The 22256-nt window shown below is 50.3% G+C and overlaps 7 protein-coding genes across 7 annotated transcripts; 3 read left to right on the forward strand and 4 right to left on the reverse strand.

Annotated features, from left to right (window-relative positions):
* Window positions 1-382: 382 nt before the first annotated feature.
* Window positions 383-2083, forward strand: HOO65_020200 (Endonuclease III; the record flags this gene model as incomplete). The annotated part of the gene is made up of 2 exons (XM_071006669.1): window positions 383-1425; window positions 1501-2083. 2 exons carry the CDS (start codon window positions 383-385, stop codon window positions 2081-2083), a joined length of 1626 nt encoding a protein of 541 aa, XP_070860838.1.
* A 1230-nt stretch (window positions 2084-3313) lies between these two features.
* HOO65_020201 (AN1-type zinc finger protein) lies at window positions 3314-3823 on the reverse strand (the record flags this gene model as incomplete). The annotated part of the gene is made up of 1 exon (XM_071000014.1): window positions 3314-3823. The coding sequence occupies one exon, from the start codon at window positions 3821-3823 to the stop codon at window positions 3314-3316; it is 510 nt and encodes a 169-aa protein (XP_070860839.1).
* A 3882-nt stretch (window positions 3824-7705) lies between these two features.
* HOO65_020202 (S-(hydroxymethyl)glutathione dehydrogenase) lies at window positions 7706-9146 on the reverse strand (the record flags this gene model as incomplete). The annotated part of the gene is made up of 4 exons (XM_071006759.1): window positions 7706-7854; window positions 7939-8712; window positions 8807-8936; window positions 9126-9146. 4 exons carry the CDS (start codon window positions 9144-9146, stop codon window positions 7706-7708), a joined length of 1074 nt encoding a protein of 357 aa, XP_070860840.1.
* A 1090-nt stretch (window positions 9147-10236) lies between these two features.
* Window positions 10237-13781, forward strand: HOO65_020203 (Nucleoporin NUP85; the record flags this gene model as incomplete). Its single annotated transcript, XM_071006346.1, has 3 exons — window positions 10237-10486; window positions 10560-12745; window positions 12807-13781. The coding sequence occupies 3 exons, from the start codon at window positions 10237-10239 to the stop codon at window positions 13779-13781; spliced, it is 3411 nt and encodes a 1136-aa protein (XP_070860841.1).
* A 768-nt stretch (window positions 13782-14549) lies between these two features.
* On the reverse strand, window positions 14550-15987 carry HOO65_020204 (HIV-1 retropepsin; the record flags this gene model as incomplete). The annotated part of the gene is made up of 4 exons (XM_071006760.1): window positions 14550-14701; window positions 14805-15153; window positions 15236-15255; window positions 15948-15987. The coding sequence occupies 4 exons, from the start codon at window positions 15985-15987 to the stop codon at window positions 14550-14552; spliced, it is 561 nt and encodes a 186-aa protein (XP_070860842.1).
* A 968-nt stretch (window positions 15988-16955) lies between these two features.
* On the reverse strand, window positions 16956-18131 carry HOO65_020205 (putative carbohydrate-binding module family 1 protein; the record flags this gene model as incomplete). The annotated part of the gene is made up of 1 exon (XM_071000015.1): window positions 16956-18131. One exon carries the CDS (start codon window positions 18129-18131, stop codon window positions 16956-16958), a length of 1176 nt encoding a protein of 391 aa, XP_070860843.1.
* Window positions 18132-19736: 1605 nt separating this feature from the next.
* On the forward strand, window positions 19737-22057 carry HOO65_020206 (uncharacterized protein; the record flags this gene model as incomplete). Its single annotated transcript, XM_071006508.1, has 2 exons — window positions 19737-19830; window positions 19887-22057. 2 exons carry the CDS (start codon window positions 19737-19739, stop codon window positions 22055-22057), a joined length of 2265 nt encoding a protein of 754 aa, XP_070860844.1.
* Window positions 22058-22256: the final 199 nt, after the last annotated feature.

The raw sequence follows: 22256 nt of genomic DNA on the forward strand, positions 1-22256 counted from the left end.
CTCCACGACGTCAAAGATGTGTTGAGGGGGGCCAACTTGAGGTGAAATACCAACCCATAACCCTAGTACCTTTACATGTGGTTGAGAGCACGTGACCGCAGGCGAGACTGCCTATATGAGCATTACAAGACCCCTGCCCAACGGCCCCTATTAAGCCAATAGCACAAAAGCTGAATATAATTTGACTGCACATCCTGGTATATTCCAGCTCCTGAAATCATTTGTTTATAGGAATACTCCAAGACCGTCGATTCATTACAGGAGACACTGCCACTAATTAGACCAGATACCTCTACTATATGTAAAGGCGTTAACTGATCAATCTTTTAGCCACTACACGGACTCTTCTTGACAGACTTAGTTGGCCTTGACGAGGGTCTTCATGCGCCCCAAGCTCGTCATGACATCTGCCAGCGAAACCTCGCGGTTCTTCGCAAATCCAGCATCTGCTGCAGGCCGTCGAGTCACTCGCTCGCAGGCCGTGCCCAGCACAGCAGAAGCCCTGGAATCTAAGTCAAAAGTGAAAGATACGGCAGCACAACCAGCCCGTGCTGTGCGTGTGAAAGCGGAGCCTCTTGCTTTGCGTGGACGAACACGGAGTGCGAATACGAATGCTAGTCTGATCCCTAAAAAGGAAGAAGATGAAGCGGAACAAGGAAAAGAAGGGAAGAAGACCGGCGCGTTGGCCGCAGCTACTAGGTCACGGTCGACACGCATTGTAAAGAGCGAACCGATAGCCGATGTTGAAGATTTTGGTGGCCGTCGTGCGATCAAACGGCAGCGCGTGAGCACAACCCGTGCGGCCTCGTCACGTGTTGAGAGTCCTGTGAGCCCGCCTGAGAGCGAAAGTGAACACGAGGCAGACAATGGAAGCGGGAGTGAATTGTCAGCGCCACTGTCATCTGATAGCGAGGAGTATGTTTCGGATGACATTCGCGAGAGAAAAGCCAAACGAACTGCTAGGAAAGCCACAGCGCCAAGATCCCAAGGACGCACACGTAAACCCACAGCCAGTGCCAAAGCAAAAGCTAAAGCCATGGACCTAGATCATGCTGCTTCCTCCTCTATACCAGCAGCCGGTATAGCTCCATCTAACTGGGAAGAATTATATGCGCTAGTCATGCAGATGCGCAAGCCAGGCGGAATTGCTGCTGACGCAGCCGTCGACACGATGGGCTGCGAGCGACTAGCCGACCGGTCAGCAAGTCCACGTGACCAGCGCTTCCACACGCTGATTGCGTTAATGCTCTCGAGTCAAACCAAGGACACAGTCACCGCAGTAGTCATGAAGAAGCTGCAGACAGAGTTACCACCATTCGCGGCCAACGCCCCGGCAGGATTGAACCTGGACAATGTCCTAGCGGTTCATCCGGATACGCTGAATGAGATGATTTGGGCTGTGGGCTTTCACAATAACAAGACCAAGTAGGTTTCCTCTCCATTCTCCCTCCGCATCCCATTGTGACTTGGCTTGGTGCTTACAATGACATTGGACTATAGGTACATCAAGCAGACGGCTGAGATCCTCCGCGACAAGTGGAACGGTGATATCCCCGACAGCATTGTGGGGCTCACATCGCTTCCAGGCGTGGGCCCCAAGATGGCTTACCTTTGTCTCTCACACGCATGGCACCGTACTGAGGGCATTGGCGTTGATGTGCACGTGCATCGGCTAGCCAACATGTGGCGCTGGGTACGCACACGGTCGCCCGAGGAGACGCGCGTGGCACTACAGAGCTGGCTGCCACACGACCGCTGGGCCGAGATTAATTGGTTGCTTGTCGGCTTTGGCCAGACCGTGTGTCCGTCGGCAGGGCGGAACTGCAGTGGGTGTGACGTTGGACTTGCGGACTTGTGTCCAGCAGCAGATAAGAGGAAAGTGGCAGAGGGGAGGAAATGGGTCACGCTAGGTGGAGACAGAAAAGAGGAGGGGATGGAGACGAAAGTAGAGGGCAATGTTAAGGGTATAGCAAAAGCTGGAGTTAGGGACAAGAATGACGTGAAACTCCAGGCTTTGAAGGAGGAAGGTGTCACTGACGAGACAAAGGATGAGATTGGCAGAGTCAAGGATGAGGAGGAATGAAAGGGTTGGGGGTAGGCTACAAGAGAACGACGTACAGATGATATTCTACAAAAGGTGGAGTTGCAATATACACGAGATACTTGCCTTGTTGAGAGACAACGATGCGCCCCAGTCAGTTTCTTGGAGGGCCCAAGACAAACATAAACTACGACATTGTACAACACGTATAAGTGAGACAACTAGGAAAAGCACAGGCATAGACACCGAGACAGAGACATGGATAGAGACATAATATGCACAGAGGATAGAAGAAAGGTATGAGGCGCCGTAAATAACGACTCTTGAATTGTATGTAGGGAGAAAAAAGACGCTATAAAAGACAAAACTAAGCTAAGCAGGCCAACTAGAAATCCCCAATACAACAAATAGACAAGAGGGAGCAAAACGCCAATGTATAGAAGACAGCAAATGCCGAATCGAGAGCAGAAACACAGGCGGAGTGGAACGCCTCAAAACGAAGGCGAGTGACAAAGGATTGTAGGCACAGATGATGATACCATGACCCAGATAAAACACAGGATTAGGCTTGGGCAATAAGAGCACGACGAAAGCTGGGGGAGCGAAATCCTTCTCTAAGGATCCTTTGGCGATTCCTACGATTCCGCCCATGTTCCCTGGCTAGCGCTGGGCTCGATAGATAAAGACGAAGCAGAAACAGCGATATATGAATGACGCAAAGGCGGAGTCGGAGAGATGGAAAACGATAGAAGACAAGAGTCGTGGGCAGTAACGAATGAAAAGAAATGAAGAAAAAAAAAGATGCGGTAGATTCAGCACTTGAAACTACCGCTCTAAATGTGCAACCAAGTAAATCCGAGCGTAAGAAATGTGAAAAGCAGGCAAAAAAGAGAGCAGTAACACGCCGATAGTGTCTGCGACGAACGGTGGTTCCATAGTAATGGGTCATTGTGAGTCGCCAGAAAGTACGGTAACATGGGCAGCGTGAAATCTTCCATGTGACTCGGCGTTGCTCTCTTCCAGACAGTCCAAGTCTTCGCATGACAAGTCCAGAGAGAAAAGAAATGGCAGTGGTCTTGCTGTCTTTTTTCTTTCGAGAAGAAAAAAGAGCACTTGAACCATACCACTTCCTGCTACCCAGTGGCAGATCCTCGCCCCAGACACTAAAGGAGGTTTGCCATGGACTTTGTTGATTTTCCTTTATTTTCTCGTATCGTACTTTCTGAATTCAGGCACAGAACGAAAGAAAAAAAGGAAAGTCGTGGATCTCGCTCAGTAGTCGTCGTAGTCGGTTTCGTTAAACACCCTTGACGACAGCGGTGCGCTCCGCAATGAGTTGGGCAGCGTTCTGCTCGTGGGACTGCTTTTTGCACTGAAAATCGACGAGAATGTAGAGTCAGCAAACAACTCAGGATTCTCAAGAGCGTCATGAAGACCAACAAGCCACCACTGGGGAGATCTGGGAGTAGAAGGGGAAACGGATAGGGCGTGTTTCTTGTGCTTGCGATTGTGATGGTGCTTCTTACGGCTGACACCAGTTCGCGGTGAGAGAGGCTTGGGGTTGCAAAGGGATAGGGAACACATCATCTCGCTTGCACGGGTGCTTTCATCACTGGACAACTCGGGGCGGGATCTACTTACATCCTCAAGGCCAGAGCACTTGTGGTCCTCAAGCAGGCGGTGCTTGCCGCAGAAGTGGCCATGGCAGAAGCCACAGTCGCCGACAATGCGCTGGGCAACGTCACGGCACTCCTTAAAGGTGCAACGGGTCTTCTTGGCCATTTTGACGAACTGCTGACGAGTAGGAGAGGAGGATATAGTGGTGATGGGATATAAACCGCGATCGCAAATGTAGAACGGGGTTTGTAACAGTTGGCTTAGATGACGACCGTGGTTTAGTTATGGCAAAGACCGTAAAATCAAACGACAGGCAAATTGATATAGAGCAGCAGTAGAAATAAAAGGGGGAAAAGGAAAATAGGAGGGAAAGATCAGACAAGTGGGAAAGGGGGGAGTCAGGGAACTTTTATAGTCTTGGTGGCCTGGTGTTTTGGGGCAGGTATAGTATGAAAGAAGGAAAGAAGGAAAAGAAGGAAGGCGGCAAGACAAGCTGGAAACAGGAGGAAAGACAAGGCAGTGCAAGTGCAGGTAAGTGCAAGTTCAGGTGGAAGGCAATAGCGCAAATAGCGTAATTGCACACAGGGCAATCAGGGTATCAGCAGAGAATTGATAGGCGCCAGCGAGTTGACGAGGCTATCCAAGTATCCAAGTATTTGATCTTGATCCAACCGACAGTAACTAAAAAAGGGCAGGAGGGGAAATAAAGGATAAGAGGGAAAAGGGAAACCGCTGAAACAGACGGCTTATACGTATATAGTACATCGGCTAGGACGATATCCTTGCCTACATCCCTTGCTATCTGCTTTGCGCATGTAAGTAAAGTCCTTTGTACTTTGTACTGTTGTACCAAAGTACTGTTGTACCATCATACCTGCTATGCTGCAAAACTTTCTGTCTTCCTCACCACTATCCGTACTTGTTTTTTTTTTATTTTATTTCTTTTTCTACGTGCATGTACTTCTCTGCTCGTAATAACACTGTCGTACCCGTTCTTGTCAACATTTTCAACTGCATCTCCTCTCCTTTTCCGTTATTTTGTTCTCTCTTTTCGTCGTCCTTTTCGTGTTCTCATTTTGTACTCAAGTTTCTAGACCCTGTTAGGCTGTTTTTTGGTCTGTCTACGTGGACGTGTGACTACATAACTTTGCCTTGTACATATGTATCTTATGTTATGACTCTAAGCTGTAAACGGGCTCTCTCTCTCTCTCTCTACTACTGATTTACCCAGCCGCCATCTTTGTCGTTCCCTCTGTGTTGTCTTGCTGTGGCCCAGTTGGAAGCAAGCCCATCAAGAAAAAGAGAATGCGTGGCTGCATGTGCATGTACATGTGTACATTGTATATGCACGCAGGCATGCATTGCATCGACCAGTATATGTCAGGCCAGCCAGCCAGCCGCTTCCTTTTTTTATGCCGTCGTACTGCACACCTGAAGCCCAGGATAATTAGTTGGTATGGCTAGGCTGGCTGGGGTTGGCCCTGAGAGCTTGGGCTCACAGGCCAGGCTACGTCGTCTGCGTGGGGCCTGATTGCTTGCGCCTTGTTGCGCTATTATTGTTCTTTTTGACGCTGAGCGAGAGGTCCGGCGCCGGCTTGTCATAAGCCCCCCCCCTCCCTCCCTCTCTCCTTTCCCGGCCTGCTAGAGCCTGTTAGTGCTGCCTTACTCCATCATCCAAGAGGGAAAATCAATAGAGGGGCAAGGTCTAGACTATAATTCGGATTTACTTTTCATCTCAACAGCCCAGGTTTCCTCTCGTAACCGCCCAAAAAGAGCGCATCCGAATGAGAAACAGAGGACTCCTAGGAACGCAAGCAAAAGAAACCGAACAGGAAGCAAAGCCGGCCATCCATCTGCGTCCTATGCAGGTATTTTCCATGTATCTCTGTACACATATGCTTGAATGCTATACATTGCTGTCTTTGCCTTTTTTATCGGCTTACGTTTAGCACCATAAACAGCTTCCTCCGGGCGGCCTGACCGAAGGCTGGGATTGAACTTCTGCATCATTCCATTTGTTTCTGGGGGGTGCTCGTTAGGAGGGCTCTGGCCCAACGGACCCAATCATACTTTTCAAGTGCATGCCTTTTGCAACTAGCATAGAGCCTGATTTCTAGTGTTGCCAATATTGCTCTCTTGATTCCTCTTCTTCCTTCTGCTCGTCTCCCTTGCCCTTGTGCCTTAAATGATACCATTTCTGACCTCCTATCAAAGCAAATCAAACAGAGCGAGTGAGTAATCAAGGCCAAAGCTAAGGCCAAGGCTCCCTCCATGGCGTGGCTCGGCTCACTACTACCGATCCGACAATATCGACAATATGACGACTAGCCCCACTTATTGTCACATGGCAAAGCACGTGATTCTGTATCCACTAGCCAGATCAGAGGCGCTCAACCCGACGTAACCTAGACTGGCGGTGACAACGGCTTGGTTGGTTATGACTTATTCCGCCATTAGGCCCGCTAGTAGTGAAATAACGTCCGCTGTCGTCTTTGTCATGATGTTTTGCGGGTGGCTGCGGCGATGTCGTGATATGAGGTTAGGCCAGACAAAAAGAGGCGACTTGTCAAGTACAAGGGAAAAAAGCACCAAGTTGATGGTGATTTGATGTTGGCGGCTTGCCTTGGTCTCTCTATCTGGGTATTTCTCTCCCATAGCCCTGCGCCTCCCAGTGGTCTGTGTCTGTGTTTGTGTTTGTGTCTGTATCTGTGTCTTGTGTCCTGTGTCTGTGTTTGTGTCTATGGGCTGTGTCTCCTCTGGGTTGGCTTGGCCATTGCTTGGTTTGGTCCACGTATCACATCACCCCAACGTTTGGGTTTGATGCAGGCGGCTTGGCTTACTTCCATCTGCATATCATCTGCATTTTCTGCTGCAGTATCAGCAACTCATGTTGAGCCAAGTTTGCAGAGCGCGGGATGCATTTATGCAGGTGCAACGGTGGTACTTTGGCGGATGCTGGCGCTGTGCATTGGTTACTTGCGAGCCTTTGCTATTCCTGGCTTGCAAGATCCGTTCTTGGTAGCAGAAATGTATCGTGTTGGGGGGTGAGTGTTGTGCTAAAGCTTTTTTTTTTTTTTTTCAGAAGCAAGAAAAAAATCGCAAGAGCAAATGGCATGTGATGTGATGTGCTCCCAGTTGTATCGCTACCCTCACCATCACCCAAACTACCCCCGTACTCATGTATCGCTACCTCTTCCTTCCCTTCCCTCACCTTAATGAGACATTTTAGCAGTCGCTTCTCCCGTCCACGTCACATCTACAAAGCTCTGCAGCATCATTCCGGAGTTCTACCTAACAGGCCAGCCCCAGCGAGTTCGAAAGCGTCGTTGATCTTTTCACAATTAATCGAATTGATCGAATTTACCAAGTTCTCTCTTTTTCTATTATTTATTATCAATCAATAGATAAATATTACAATATCAAGGGGTCCTCCCTCTTCCCTCCTCTAACAAGCCCGTCGTCTAGTCCAAAGAACCTGTTGGTAATACAAGCTTATCGCCAGAAAGCAAAGACCCAATCCAGGACTGCGGGATCAAAAACGTCAGCGAGCCTCATTACTAAGCTTGAGATTTCGTGGCAATTTTCTTTTACAGTAGCGCGGCTCTCCATGGCCCTCCCGGCCGATTGTACCCTGTTCTCGCCTAGCTTGAAAGGCCAATGACTCCAAGGGGTATCGCCATTTTGTCTCTCAGTCAGAGGCAGCGGCTCTACGTAATTCTATACTCTGTGGATTGTCGTAGAATGTCGGGGTCAGCGTAAAGCAACTCTTAGTTTTGTTTCCGCCGGATGCGAATTTCATGACAAGATACAAATACAGACGCGTTTGAAAAAAAAGCCCAGGGTTTATATGATTTGAGATCGCATTTGGCCGTGTATTGACCATTGCCGCAGCTTCTTTTGCATGAAGTTGTACTATACACTATATACCACATTGTACTAGACACTCACTCATTCCTCATTAAGTCTCCTCTCCACCTCTAGTTTCGCATGTCTACCACGGTTCGGATGCAGTCACCTGCATGCATCGCCTCGAAGTCGGTGCCCATATCATTGAACCCTCTGCGGTCGGTAATGAAACTCGTCAATCTTGAGCTTGCCATCAAGGTAGTCCTGCACTAGACCACGCATCTGCGAGCGGCCCTTGACACCGCCAAAGGCACAGCCCTTCCACACCCGGCCGGTAACGAGCTGGAAGGCTATTAAACGGAAAGAAAACATAGTTAGCAACATTCCTGACGACAACTAAAACATCAGTCAAGCACCAAAGAGGGGATACTCACGACGAGTGCTGATCTCCTGGCCAGCAGCGGCAACGCCGATAATGATTGATTCGCCCCAACCCTTGTGGCACGCCTCCAGAGCCGCACGCATAACGTTGACGTTGCCGGTGCAGTCGAAAGTGTAGTCGCAGCCACCATCCGTCATCTCAATAAGTTTCTCTGCAACCGTCTGGCCTTGGAGCTGCGTGGGATTGACAAAGTCAGTGGCGCCAAACTTACGTGCCCACTCCTCCTTGGCTGGGTTAATATCGACTACGATAATCTTGCCCGCCTTGTTCATGACGGCACCCTGTACAACAGACAAGCCCACACAGCCAGCACCAAAGACGGCGACATTGGAGCCCTCCTCGACCTTGGCGGTGATGCGCGCAGCGCCATATCCAGTGGTGATTCCACATCCCAGCAGGCACGTGCGGTCCATAGGCGCCTCAGGCTGCACAGCGACAACCGAGATGTCGGCAACAACAGTGTACTGCGAGAAGGTTGAAGTTCCCATAAAGTGCAGCACCGACTGGCCCTTGCATCTGAAACGCGAAGTGCCGTCTGGCATGACACCCTTGCCCTGCGTAGCGCGGATCTTGCCGCACAGGTTGGTCTTGCCGGACTTGCAAAACTTGCACTCGCCGCACTCGGGTGTGTACAGGGTAACGACGTGGTCGCCAGGCTTGACATTGGTGACGCCCTCACCAACAGACTCGACGATACCAGCACCCTCGTGGCCTAGAATCACAGGGAAGGCGCCCTCGGGGTCGACGCCAGAAAGCGTGTAAGCATCTGTTAAAAAGATTGTGTTAGGTGCGGGCTTTAGCGTACACTGTGTAGAGGCAGAGGTTTAGCTTTGGGGCCAGGGCCGCACATCACAACGTACCAGTGTGGCAGACACCAGTGTAATGGATCTGAATGCGGACTTCGTGGGCCTTGGGAGGATCAACTTCAACAAGCTCGACCTTCATGGGCGCATTGGCCTCCCAGGCCACGACGGCTTTGCAAGTAATGGTCTATAGAGCAAGAATAAGACGGATGCAGAAAGTTAGCAATAGTGTCGAAAGACGACAGGCGGCATGGATAGAGGCTGTAGTGCATCAACCTAATAGTCCAAAACGCAGCTCACAAGCTGCCTTTCGACAGCAGCACAAGGCTGGCGTTAATCGGCCATGCTAAACGCCGTCGGGCAAGGGAAAACGGACCTTTCCAACAGTATCAGCCATTGTAATTCTATATATCCGCGTTCAAGGACACAAAAGGAAGGGTATCAAATGAAGAATTATGCACAAAAAAAAAAAGAAGAAAAAGAATTTCTTGGCAAGAATCGGCGAGCAAAAGAAACGGATGTTCAGAAGAGGAAGAGAGAAGAAATAGGTGCAGAAATGGAGAAGTGGGAATAGCAGACGACGAAAGGAAACGCACGTCTTTTGAAGGCTACGATTCGAGGCAAGGCCAAGCAAGCGAGCTTGGCCCAGCGTTTAGCTCTGGTTTCAGTGCGGGGAGGGGCAAGCAAGAAAAAAGAGTGGGTTTTACTGACGATATGCTATGTAATACACCATTCAAGTACCAGCTACAAGTTGCAAGCCGCAAGCCGCGGAGAAAACAACAAGTCACAGCTACAACTGCAAGGCTGCCACACGCCGCGGTTGCAAGGAAGCCAGCTAATAGACAATACCCGCTGGCCAGCACTTTTATCCTCTCTCCCAATGGCTCATTGCCTGTGGCTGCCCATCAAACTGCCGCTGTTTTGGCAGCTCCTGAATACCCGAACTTCAGCTTTCTAGCCGGCAGCTTTGACAGCCCCCGAGGCCAAGAGGTGGGGGCTATCGGCAGATATTTTGCTATCGATGGGGTTAGTAACCCTATCTACAGTTTCGGTCAGCATTCAATCCTACGCAAACACCGAATATACCAAGGGAAAAAAAAACGTCTTCACCGAGACAATCCTTTGTGATTGGTTTCCACTTAGCAACGGGAACAACGCGCCTGAGCATTAAAAAAACAACAGCTACGCCTAAAAAATCCAAAACCACCATCTTCACTGCTAGAAGATCGTGATTGATTTCTAGGCGAATTGGCCTTTGTTGGAACCCTAATTGCCAGCAACTAATGCTCCCCAACCCTGGCCTCCGAACAGGTTCTTTCGCTGTTCTCTCTCGCTTTTTTTTTTTCCCGTGCCTATACGCCAAGCAAGTCACTACTAGCCTTGTCCATTGCATATAACGTTCTATCCCAATTGACCAGGATCACGTCGCCTACCCTAGCTCTGTCTTTTTTTTCTGCTGGCAGAATTTCTGCAGCCTTGCCTAAACAATGTCGTTCAAATTCTCCATTTCTGACGACCCTGAGCTCCCTTCAACGCCCGATAGTCGAAACTTTGGAAGCAAATTCCACTTTGGCCCTGAATCGTCAACATCCACCACTCCTGGAGCGCCTCCCCCGGTTTCTGCTTTAGCGTCTGCTCCATCGCTGTTTACCACGTCTGCTACTCCTGCTAGAGCTGCCTCGATAGACGATATGGCCTCATCGCGTGGTGGAGCTAGCAACATGTTTTCTGCCGCGGGTAGCAGCAATAGCAATAACAACACTAATCCCCCCCCCTTCTTTGGAAGTGTTCTAGGAGGACACAGCCCAAGGCCCCCCCTCTCATCCTGTGCGAGGCTCACGCACGTCCAAACCGTCTGGTCTTAGTAGATCTTTTCGTGCCGACAGCATAGACCCCGAAGACGAAGACGACCGTGATAACGATGCTGGCCTGCAAAAAAAGCCTGTCTCAAACCCCCCAAAAAAGAACGTCACTGGTACCTTCCGCCTTGACGATCTGCTCGCTGCATCTGACGACGACGAAGAGGACGATAATGACGACGACCAAGATGCAGAGGGCGACGATGACGATCAAGACGTATATCACAGCGGCCATGGCTACTATGGAGGCGACGAGTTTAAGGACCCCATCACAGCTGCCATGAGCAAGCTCGTCGAGCGCGACATCGACGCCAACTACAACAACTACAGCAACAGCGAAACGATTGAGCGGTCTATCGAGGTCGATGACGACGAGGATATGTTTCTAAGCATGCGCCATAATATTGACAACATGGAGGACGACGAGGAGGTTGTCGAGGATCTCTTGCTCGCCACACCCGCGGCTACTAAGCGAATGAAGAAGGAGGCTGAGAGTCTTGCTCGCGCATCACGTGTGGCTCCTGGAAAGCAAGATTTCCAGTTTGCACAGTTGTGTAAAGACGTTTACAGCCAGCTCCCATTTGCTACTCTAGACAGTCCAGACATCAATTCTAAGGGCAAGGAAATCATCGTCAAGACCGAGGAGAAGATTATGTGTCTCTATAACGAGGGTGTTGGCCCGATCGATGACCCCGAAAAGCTAGACTCTTCCATGGCTGCGGCTGCCATCTCTCTAGTCAATCTCTGGAACTCATGTGCTAGCGAGCTCCCAAATCCCGAGGAACACGACGCCACAATTGGTCCCGGCCAACACGCCGAGCCCTTCCGCAAGGCCTCGTGGATCGCCCATCTATTGCTCCTAATTCACCACGCCCGCTTCATCGATGAACACTCTAACGGCGAACCTGTGCCGCTGCCAGAATCTCTATTTGGGTGGATGGATAGTGACCATAACCCCTATGCCTCGCAGACCCAGCAGGTGTTGAATTTCCGCCCCAGCCCAGCCTCTAACAGCCTATTCTGGCAAACCATACACACTGTGCTTATCCGTGGCCAGGTCAAGCACGCCATTGATCTCCTCGCGAATGCCGGGTGGGAACAAACACAAAAGAGACTAGGCACTTACGACTACACTGGCCGCATTCTAGCTAACATCAAAAAGGCCGTTCAGGACACCATCGATATGCTAACAGAGTGTCCTGGTTCTCGTGGCAACTGGAACGTCTGGGGTAGCGAGTGGTCGCTGTTCCGTGTTAATGCCCGTGCCTCGTGGGAGCGACTGTCGCGTTTCGTCGAGGGCCGTAACCATGGTTTTGTGCCGCACGGCGACCCCACCTTTGACACCAACTCCATGGCCGACATGTCGCGTCGCGCTGAGAGCCAAGTGCCTTGGGAAATTTTCCAGCACCTCAATATCATCTACCGCATCGTCCAGGGTGATGAGGGCTCGATTCTGCAGACCGCCCAGGACTGGCTGGAGGCCAGTGTGGGTATCTGCGGGTGGTGGGACCAGGAGATTGATAGACGGGGGATGCTTCGTACGTCTATGCTGAACAAGGCTGGATCATCACAGCAACAGAGTTATGCCGAGCGTTTGGCAGCGGCTTTCCACGTTGTAGTAAATTCCGAGTTTCAGCTAAACATACAAAACCATTGCGAGCTTGCGGCCGCATCTATCTTCGAGGGTAATTTCACTGCTGCTATTGGTTTCCTAAGGGCATGGTCATTGCCAATTGCCTCGGCCGTCGCTGAGATTGGCTCTCTAGCCCAGTGGCTTCCTAAGCGCGAGATCCGTGCCCCTAAAGCCATGGACGACTTCGACGATATGGACCTAGAGGTCTTGGGTATGGCGAAGCAAGGCCCCGATGAGATTGATGGTATGAAAGATACAACACTAGTAATGTATGCCCGTGAACTAGCCGGTGTCGAGATCATCGTGGATGATGAGTACGGGTGGGAGATGGCCACGCGTGTGCTTGGTCGCTTGGACTCTGTGACATTGGCTGAGGAGACTATCCGAGAGCTTCTGCACGATGTGCTAGATAGCATTGACGTGAACTCTAGCAGTAGCGTAGAGCGCATTTGGAGGATATTGATGGATTTAGGCATGACCAAATTTGCTGAAGAAAGCGCAGAGGTAAGGATCTCATTGTCGGTTAAGTCTAGCCAGAGCCATGTCAAAACTAACCTGTATATAGACATACGCCGATCTATTGAGTCGCGACTCTTGCAAATATGGCGAGGCCCTATGGTACTATGCCCTGGCCCACAAGCCCAACAAGGTGCGCGAGGTACTGAACTTGCTCATTTTCTACTCGCTCATGCATTCAACGGTATTCCCGCCCGAAGAAGATCTCGACAACCGCTTCGAGTCTTTGCTTGTCGACCGCTCTGCTACACTTGAACAGCTCGCCAAGCAGGATGTCGATGCTGCCCAATTGCTTGGCCGCATGCTTAGTGGCTACGCCACACTGCGTAAGTTCTACGAGACGCGCGATTCGTATCTATCAGTGCCGGTTGGCAGTGCACGTGCACTAGCCATCAAACGGCAAGCGTCTGCTGCACTCGTCGCCGTTGTTGCCTCGGCTGATGATAATATTCGTGGCGGCCTATACGATGTGTCACGTGACGCTGTTGTTAGCGAGGACTTTCTGCTCGCTCTACTGGGCGAGGCCCTCGTCTTGATCAACACCACCGCGCCTTCTGACCCTGTGCTTGTCACTGCCGACCAGATGGATGTCTTGCTCAAGGCCATAGAAGACCTGCAGACTGTTGGTGGGCGTGTGTACGATGCCTGTGTTGAATTTTTCAACTATGTGCTTGCTGCAACACCTGGCGGACTGAAGGGCTCAACCCCGGCTGATCTTCTACACAAGGGTGGTGCCACCTCTGGCCCTAATGGGGAGGCTTCTAATAGCGGTGCTAGCTTCGTTATAGCCCCGTCTTCGGTCATTGCATCACAACTCAATCGGTCTATCTCTGCTGCCAGTTCCAAGGCTGTTGCCGGAGGTGTAGCGGCCCAGTTGGCGACAGCTCGACGTGGATGGGACTGGCGTGTGGGTTTACGTGTAGGAATGGGTGCAGATGAGGTCCTACGCGTATTGCGGCTAGGGATATCGCGAGACTTGGCAAAGCTATGGCTGCAGGAAGTAGACGACATGGCGATGTTTTAGGGCTTCTTTTCTTCTATACGGGCTCCTTGGTGTGCGACTTTGGTGTGTTTCTGGGTGTGGATCATGTATGCAAGGAAGGTTTCTTTTCCGACTGGTTCTTTTTTTTTCTTTAAAGGGAGTTTCTCAGCTTTTATTTTGCTTCATTGCTGTTAGTATCATTTGAAGATACACTTCTCTGTCTGCAAGGACGTGCATAACGTTATTGGTCTTTGCTGTTTAGACATTGCACTTATATGAATGGCGTTACAATGTCTACACCATATATAATATAAACATACAATATTGACGAGGTCACGCGAAAAAAACGAAAAAAACGAAAAAAGCAGGGGAAAAAATATATGAGAAGGAAAAAACATAAATTCACACGACTCCAGGCATCATGAGCGTGAGCAAGAAACTATAGTAACCGCAACATACAGCACCACCAAAACCGGCCTCTAACGACACGTTCTCGCCGGTGAGTCCCAAGACCCAATCGCCACCATAACCATAAGCTTTACGCTTTTTTTCTCATAGAAGTCGTAAAGTATCCTTCCTTCAACCTTGTTTTGCAAGGCAAAGGGAGAAGAAGGCGGAGTGGAATTAATAGAAAAAAAAGCAATAGCACATCTCCGGGTATTTTTTGATAGGAAAATAAAGAGAAGCAGAAGAGAGCGAACCAAAAGAAAATATCGCGTGTACTGGCGAGTAGTGCCCTGCCCAAGACTTGACGGGTGGAGGTATATCCGAGCGTCAAATCACAGTCTCAGTCTGTATAGACTAACCGATTTAGTTGGAGTTGGGGCAGGCAGCCTGGACATGGCCGGACTGCTGGCACTTGTAGCACAGCTTCTCGCCGGCAGTAGACTCCTTGGGGCAGTCGCGGGAGAAGTGGCCGTTCTCGCCACAGTTGTAGCACTTGGAGCCGTTGGCACAGTCGCCTAGAGAGGATGAGTTAATCGACAGGCCGCAGATTTAATATTACAGGAAGTGCAAGTGCGTTCATTCAAGGAAGAATCGAGCACACAACACAAAAAGACTTACGAGACATGTGGCCGTAGCCGCCGCACGAGTAGCACTGCTTCTGCTGGCTGCCGTAGCTGTTGTTACCCTGGTAAGAGTTGTAGCCGCCACCGTAGCCGCCCTGGTTGGAGTCCATGCAGTTGCGGGCAATGTGGCCAGGCTTGCCGCACTTGTAGCACTCGGGACCGGAACCGCCACTCATGGGGCCAGGGCCACCCGAGCTAGGGCAGTCGCGGGAGATGTGGCCGGACTGGTTGCAGCGGTAGCAAGTCTTGTTATCCTTGGGGCTCTCGGGGCACTCGCGAGAGATGTGGCCTTCATTGCCACAGTTGTAGCACTTCGGGGGAGGCTTGCTGGGGCAGTCGCGAGCCTGTAAACAAGGAATGTTAGTTGCTGACAAGGGGAAGGGGAAAGGGGATTACTCTTGTCTCTAAATCGCCGTCGGTTCATACCTGATGGTTGGTCGCGCCGCCTAAACTCCACAGTCAGATCATCTCCTCTTCAAACTTCACATTACGTCACCAATAAAAAAAAAAGTTCATTATCCTTCCTCTCTTCTGTTAAACCGTAGCCAAGTCTGGCCGGTAATAAAGACAACCAGGCCAGGCCAGAAAGGGCGTCAAACAAGTTGCAATACAGAAAAGAGGATAGGTCAATCCCGGGCTCTTGTCACCGAGATCATGGATGGCCATATTAAATCAGCGTAGACTTCAGGCCGGGTTAATCTCCAAAAGCGAGCTTTGGTAAACGTCCGTCTGCCGAGCCGGATAAAATGTGGAGATGCCAACCAAGTCAGAAAGCCACGGCGTTCAAAAACGCACGTGTTGCGCGATGCTGATTGGCCAATCGGCCAGATGAAGTTTTTCAACCACCGCACCAGCATTTCTTTTCTTCGTTGTTAAGCGCAGCCACAGCCGCTATCAATGACAAGAATACCAGCGACAAAAGCGCTTATAACGATGATTTATGGTTTAGCCATCCCGGGCCAGGAGCAGCATCAATCGAGCTCCGGGAGTTGGAACGGAACAAGGGAAAAAAAAGACGCCGCCACCGCCTCAGACTGGCGTTTTCCAGCAGTTGAGCCAAAAACAGACCAGTCCTTCTCGGCGTAATATAAAAAAAAAACATGGGTTGATGAGCATTGCGACAGGAATCTCTACTCACAAGTGTAGCAAGCTCTCTGGGTAGTAGTAGGGTACTCCATTGTGATGAGTGACGAGAAAATTATTAGGAAGAATTTGGTGATAAATGTTTGAGGAAGAAACAAGAGTTTATGTTGAGGAAGAAAATGAAGAGGAAAACTCAGACGAAGGAAAAGAAAAAAGGGGAGGAACAGAAAAGGAAAGAGGAAAAAATTGAAACGGCGTGTGGCAACCAAAACGGGCCGTCCGAAAACCCGCTAGGCAGTTACAGGCGGCTAAACTCCAGTTTGGCAATTGCCCATAGTACATTACAACCACATTCCCTGTGTTTTTCTTCTCTGTTGGCAGAATTGTGGATCACATGTGCAGAGATTTCTGGTATCCTTTCTCCAAGAACTTTTTTTTACTTCCACAGTTTGTCAAGTATGACATTACGTATGTGAAGGCTTTGTTTAGAAAACAGCATGATAACGTGAGAGTTTGTGGCTGTTAATCTAAATCACAGTCTGTTACAAATCAAGAAAAGCGTCAGATTTGGGAGAACATGTTCTTATTCGTATTTCCAAGGGGCAGGACTCTTTTCTAGCCGGCGGCTTGGTGAACGCGAGCTAACAAGCTTCTAGAGACGTGGCTTCCCTAACAAGTACCAATCAGTTATATGCAAACTACAAACGATGGCCCCTACCCTCCTACGACACCAAGGAAGCGACGAAACGGCTTTTTCGCTCAATTTTCCCTCGCTCTTTCCTGATATGGCCCCTGTGTAAATTCTCCCCCTTCCCTTCCTGTGTCTCTCTCCCTTCGCTTCATTTAACCACTACCTCCTTTCTCCAACGTTTATGACCCATCCTACAAAGGATGCAAACCCTACATCCGGACCCTAGCATCAGCAACCGTTCTCAGCACTCTAAGGATTTATCAGCAAAAATTCCAATTTGTTATTCAAGTTATGTACAGTGAAGAGTAATACTACGGAAAGTCTAACACCAAATCTCAGCCAAGTATATTAAAAGATTATCAGTCTGCCAGTCTAAGCCCACTTGCTAGCACGCTTGTTGCGCAGGCTGCGACGGCGAGCGCAGGTGCTGGGGGTCTTGGAGCTGCTGGGGTACGAACCGCCAGTGCTGCTGGGACCAGTGGCAGGAGTGTTGACCTTTTCAGGAATAGCAGGAGTGTTGGCGGGCGCGGCCGAGCTGGTGACGGTGGATAGAGTGGTGGGAGCGGGGTACTCAGGGTTGGCAGCGGGGGTGTTAACAGCGGGGGTAGTGCCAGCAGGAGTGTTAGCAACAGCAGGAGTGTTGGCAACAGCAGGAGTGGCAACGGCAGGAGTGTTGGCAACGGCAGGAGTAGCGGCAGTGGGAGCAGAGGTGGCGGAAGCAGATGATGCTGCACTGCTAGGAGCCGAGCCGCCAGGAGAACCGCCAGTGGAACCACCGGCAGGGAAGCCAGTGGTGACCTCGCCATCCTCGATGTAGACACTCGAGAAGTAGAAGTCCTCGTCAGCGTCTTCATAGCCAGTGCGCTGCAATTCAAGCACACCCAGATGCCAGTCCTTGCCATCAGAGGTGGCGGTGACAGAGACAGCATCAACCACCTTGGTCAGGGGGTCGCTGCCGGTTGAATGCCAGAAGGCGACAGTGTTGCCATCAAAGTCAATCTCGTAGGCAATGTTGTGCCATACACCAGCCGCCCACTCAGCCTTCCACTGGCTCTTCGAGGCAGCAAAGAATTGTAGGTTGGGGTTGGACTCTCCGGACTCGCCGGAAAGCCAGCCGTACTTCATTTCACAGAAGTGGCTCTCAAAGAAAGCAATCTGGTGCTCCCGGAAGATGGAGGGTGCGTTGGTCTCAGAGCGCATCATGGAGAAGTGGTATGTAACCTTGCCCTTGTTGATAGCGGCAGTGGTCTGGGGGATCAACTCTGTACGGCGCATGTTCTGGCCGTTCCAGTACGCCGTGTTAGTCAGGGTAATCTTGGCACCCTGGTTGGATCCAGTGTCGGCAGGGTTCTTGTAGTCGGCACTGAGGTTGACGTACTCGGTGACCTCGCCCGAACCGTGGATATAGTACTGGTAAGAGCCGACCGGGGTAGACCACGACCACTTGCCCAAGTCAGCGGAGCTAGTCATGTCGTTGAAACGACCATCCCAAAGGATAGAGGCCAGGGCAGGAGCTCCGAGCAGGAGAAGAGAGGCAAACGACTTCATTGTGAGTATATGGGGAGGAAAGAAAGAGATGGAACGAAACGATCTTCAAGAGCGAATGTGGTGTAAAGAAGGTTGCAAATGAAAGCTGAACAAGTGTAATGAAAGAATAGCTAATAGAATATAGAAATGAATGAATGAACAGGCGGCTAGCGCTCTGGAACTTGAAAAAACAAACTTGGACTTTGAAGAGGAGAAACAACGGTTTCGACGGCTTGAAAAAGGGAAAGAAGAAGAAGGGCCAAAGGGCAGAGACAGCATCTTCATATATGCCTTGCCGTGAGAACTGGCGATGTGAACGTGATGCGGTAACAACAAGAAGGTATATGCGCCCCCATTTTTCCCGATGTTAGGTCGTTTCGCCTCGTCGGAGAATTTGACATAGCGCCCCCATTTCGTCCTGGAATTGATCTCGCTATTGCTTCATCGAAGCGCCTTCATCTAAACTAGAAACACACCTTGTCGTTTCCTAGGCTGGAGGTATTCCTTTTGCCTATTCTCTTGAGCTTTCCTTAGACTTATTTTCTTGGTTCCTGCACTGCCGTACCTGTTTCGGCCTGGTGGCTGATGTGCTAGGGGGGGAGAAGGGGATGCCGTTCGAGAACCGTTCTCTGTGGTAAAGGGAGGGAGCTATTTGTCAAGTGCCGTCTGTGCCCATTCATCGTAACTTGCTCTTATAAAGGAACGGGGACATAGCAACAGAGCAGCCTGGAACTACTGATCCTCTAATGTTTTCTAACTCCTATACCTGGGTAGCCGCTATGGCCTGGCTAAACCATGAAAGACACAAGAGGTACGGGAAATTATTCCACCAATACCAAGACTCGTGTACCAAGGCGGCCCTCGGTCAAGTTGGGCAAGGAGGTCCTACACATCCGTCGGAATGGGGTAGCCAGAGTATGTTGATAGTCACAACACGGGCATGATATGATACCTCTTCTCAAGTCAATAATAACGGAACAGAGCAGTGAAAAAACTTTTTACCTTGGCAGAAATAGACTCATCCGTTCAGAACTCTTGCAGATCCTTCGGGATACTGAAACAGATAACCCATGTTCATGATGTCCTGAACCACATCACTCTTGTGTCTCAGCTTGGAGAGAAAGGTGATCAGGACTCTAGTCGGATCAGGAGATCAGATCGCTTTTTTTGGAGGCTTCCTTGACGCTTGAAGGTAAAATCCCCTCCTACGTAGAATTGAAAACTGAAAGGGGCTTATTTATGAACCAGGCTCCCCCTGCCTCATCTCTGCTTCATCATGAGGCTTTGTCAAAGTGCTGTATATGTGCTGGCAGCTGGTGGCAGCTGTTGTGTGACAGCTGTCATCATGAAGCGCTCTACCTACTAAAAACCCTGCTCTGAAACCTCTTAACGCGCCTTCAGTGAGGCTGGACGGACGCGACACGATAGCATCATTTTTGCGCCGTGACAAACTCAAGCTTTTGTATAACAGACATCATTTTTTTCCCCCTTTTTTCACGTTGACCTTATATACAATGCATGCTTATGTTTAATATTCCATCTGTCTCGCTAACATACCCAATAAATCATATCGGAGCCCTGACACATCTGGAATCTCAGCATGACTTCGTGACTTGAAAGCCTCCTATGTCGTTGTCTAGTTGGCATGAGAAGGGCCGTCCAGCCCTTTTCGAGGCTTTAGCTACAGTATGTGACAGGATTGACGAAGAGATAGAAGCCGGTATGATAGCCCCTAAATTGAATCGCAATGATTACTGTCTGATTAACACTGTCTAGAGGTACGCAATAAAGTTAGCACATGTAAACACAACCTCAAGCCGGGAGAGCTTGAAGCCCTACAGGTCCGCGCTACTGAGGCCGATCGCTTGGAGAAAGATAATCATCGGCTGCGGGAGGCACTATCAAGACTCCAAAAGGAAAAGGCTGCCCAAGAGCTATCAAAACCCCCCCTAGGCGCGGCTGTGACGCCACAAGCTCTAGCTGTCCAAGACACCAACACGACCGCAAACATCATCAAGCTTGAGTCGAGTTTGCGGACCTTGAAAAAAAACTTCTTGACTGCCAAAGATTCCCTCATTAAGCGGAAGAATGAGCGAGATCAGTGGATTGAATACTCCAAAAACCTAGAGAAGAAAATCGCCAGCTTGAAATCGAAGCTAAAAAGCGCACAAGCCACCGTCACATCCGGCCTTGGCGTCGTATCTGGGGACCAAGCAGGCGAAAAGACTAATGATACTATCGCTATCCCCAACACAAGCTTCAGCAGTGACGCTGGCAATGGGGGACATAGAGGGGGAGCCGGCATAACTACCACAGCACCTACTGGAGCTCTTGAGACAGGCGAATTCGAACTCCCTCCTATATCTAGCATGGCGCCCCCACCATCCACTATTAACGAAGAGCGTATTTGTGACAGTCAACCACCAGATGAGAACGAGACCTTGACCTCAGATGGTGCCACCGACTCAGCTACCCAGAACCTCCCCGTACTGTCAACAGTCGCATCAGTCTCTGCCAATGTGCAGATAAAAGAAGAGCCGTCATCAGATGATAGGATTGTAGTTGTTGAAGAACGAGCTGTCAAAAAACGAAAGTACAACAGCGAACACACTGGGCGGTCGCCGGCTATCAGTCGGATAAAAGAGGAGCATTTTTCCTCTGACTCGCTTTCGAGTGCCGACATGCATGGATTCAGCCCGCAGGAGAGCGTCGATTTGGACAATGTTGGTGGGAATGTCGAGACCCCTCGCAAAGGCCGAACACAGGAGGATTTAGCCTGCAGCCTGAATGTTGAGGTATATTCATCTCAGCCATCCGTCATCCCCGATTCACCGTATCAGCCCGCTTCAGACGAACGTACACCAACGGCTGCTCGATCTCATCTTGGGGCTACCCACACACACACCACGCACATTAATCTACTTGCCCAGTCTGCGGGAACACCCCTACAAGGACGGGCAGGCCGTGCCTCCCTTGAAACGAGCAGTGATAAAACCACTCCAGTCACAGCAATTAAGTCAACTCGTACCATGCCTCGAAGTTTCGCGGCAGCTCCAACATCTCCTCTAAATGATGTTCGCGGGGCTAGTGATTTACGGAGAGAAGGCCGACGCACTTCCCTAGGCAGCACAAAAATAGGGCGTACACCATCAACAAACATTACGTCCGGTGCCCCAACACAGCGCAGCTCCCGTGTGCCACCTAATAGCGGGAGTAATACTCTGGCAGGTCTAGATGTCCCAGAGCCTCGCCGGCTTCCATTTGATAATGTAGCCATCTCTCGTTCAAGCTTAAACCGGTCTTTTCATGAAGAGCCAGAGTCGATTTCACGCCGCAATGACGCCAGCACTTCCCGTGGACCTAATATGTCATTTTCAGGGGCTTTGGAAACGACCCCGACACATGTGCGAACCGGAGCCATCCGTACGAAAAGACCACATGAACTACAGCCAGAAGACTTTAAAATCAATCCCAAGTTTAACGATGGTCGTAGCTATGCCTACACGGAGGTTGTGCGAGGCCGGGCTGAACGAGCGGCACTACCTGGTTGTACCGACCCGACCTGCTGTGGCCAGGACTTCCGCATGCTTGCACGGTCGGAGCGCGGGACAGCACCCCGAACCGCAGAACAGCTAGTAGAAGACAAGCTCTACCTAGAGCGGTACCTCGGAGACGAGTGTTTCCGGTTGTTTGCCATGACGCGTGAAGAACTAGATGAGCTATGGATTGAGGCTAAGGCTAAGGAACTGGCAGACCGGTGGGGAAAGCATCGGCATAGGTTTTCTCGCATGAAGTCGCCACCAGGCTTCTGGAACCCCGACTTTCCGACCACGCAAGAAGCACGAAATGATCGTGATGAGGCAGATAAACGCAAAAAGCAGGAGGTCGAGGGACGATACCGAGAGGCGATGCGGCCTGGAGGACGATGGATGTTTCGAGACGAATGACATGTCATGATGTATGGAAGGGTTAGGGTATCTCAGAATACAAGATAAATGAATCGGAATTTCTTGTTTATTTTCATGGTATTTGTTGACTCGTTATAGCATGATAAACTGTATGTTTCCGCTATCCCATTTCACTCATGATGTGCTGTTATACTCTGCTTGGTCATGTATTTTGTCTTGGTAGAAGTCAAAGAAAGCA

The sequence above is a fragment of the Ceratocystis lukuohia genome (genome assembly GCF_044167205.1).
Source record: "Ceratocystis lukuohia strain C4212 chromosome Unknown Supercontig2_pilon, whole genome shotgun sequence".
NCBI classification, from domain to species: domain Eukaryota; kingdom Fungi; phylum Ascomycota; class Sordariomycetes; order Microascales; family Ceratocystidaceae; genus Ceratocystis; species Ceratocystis lukuohia.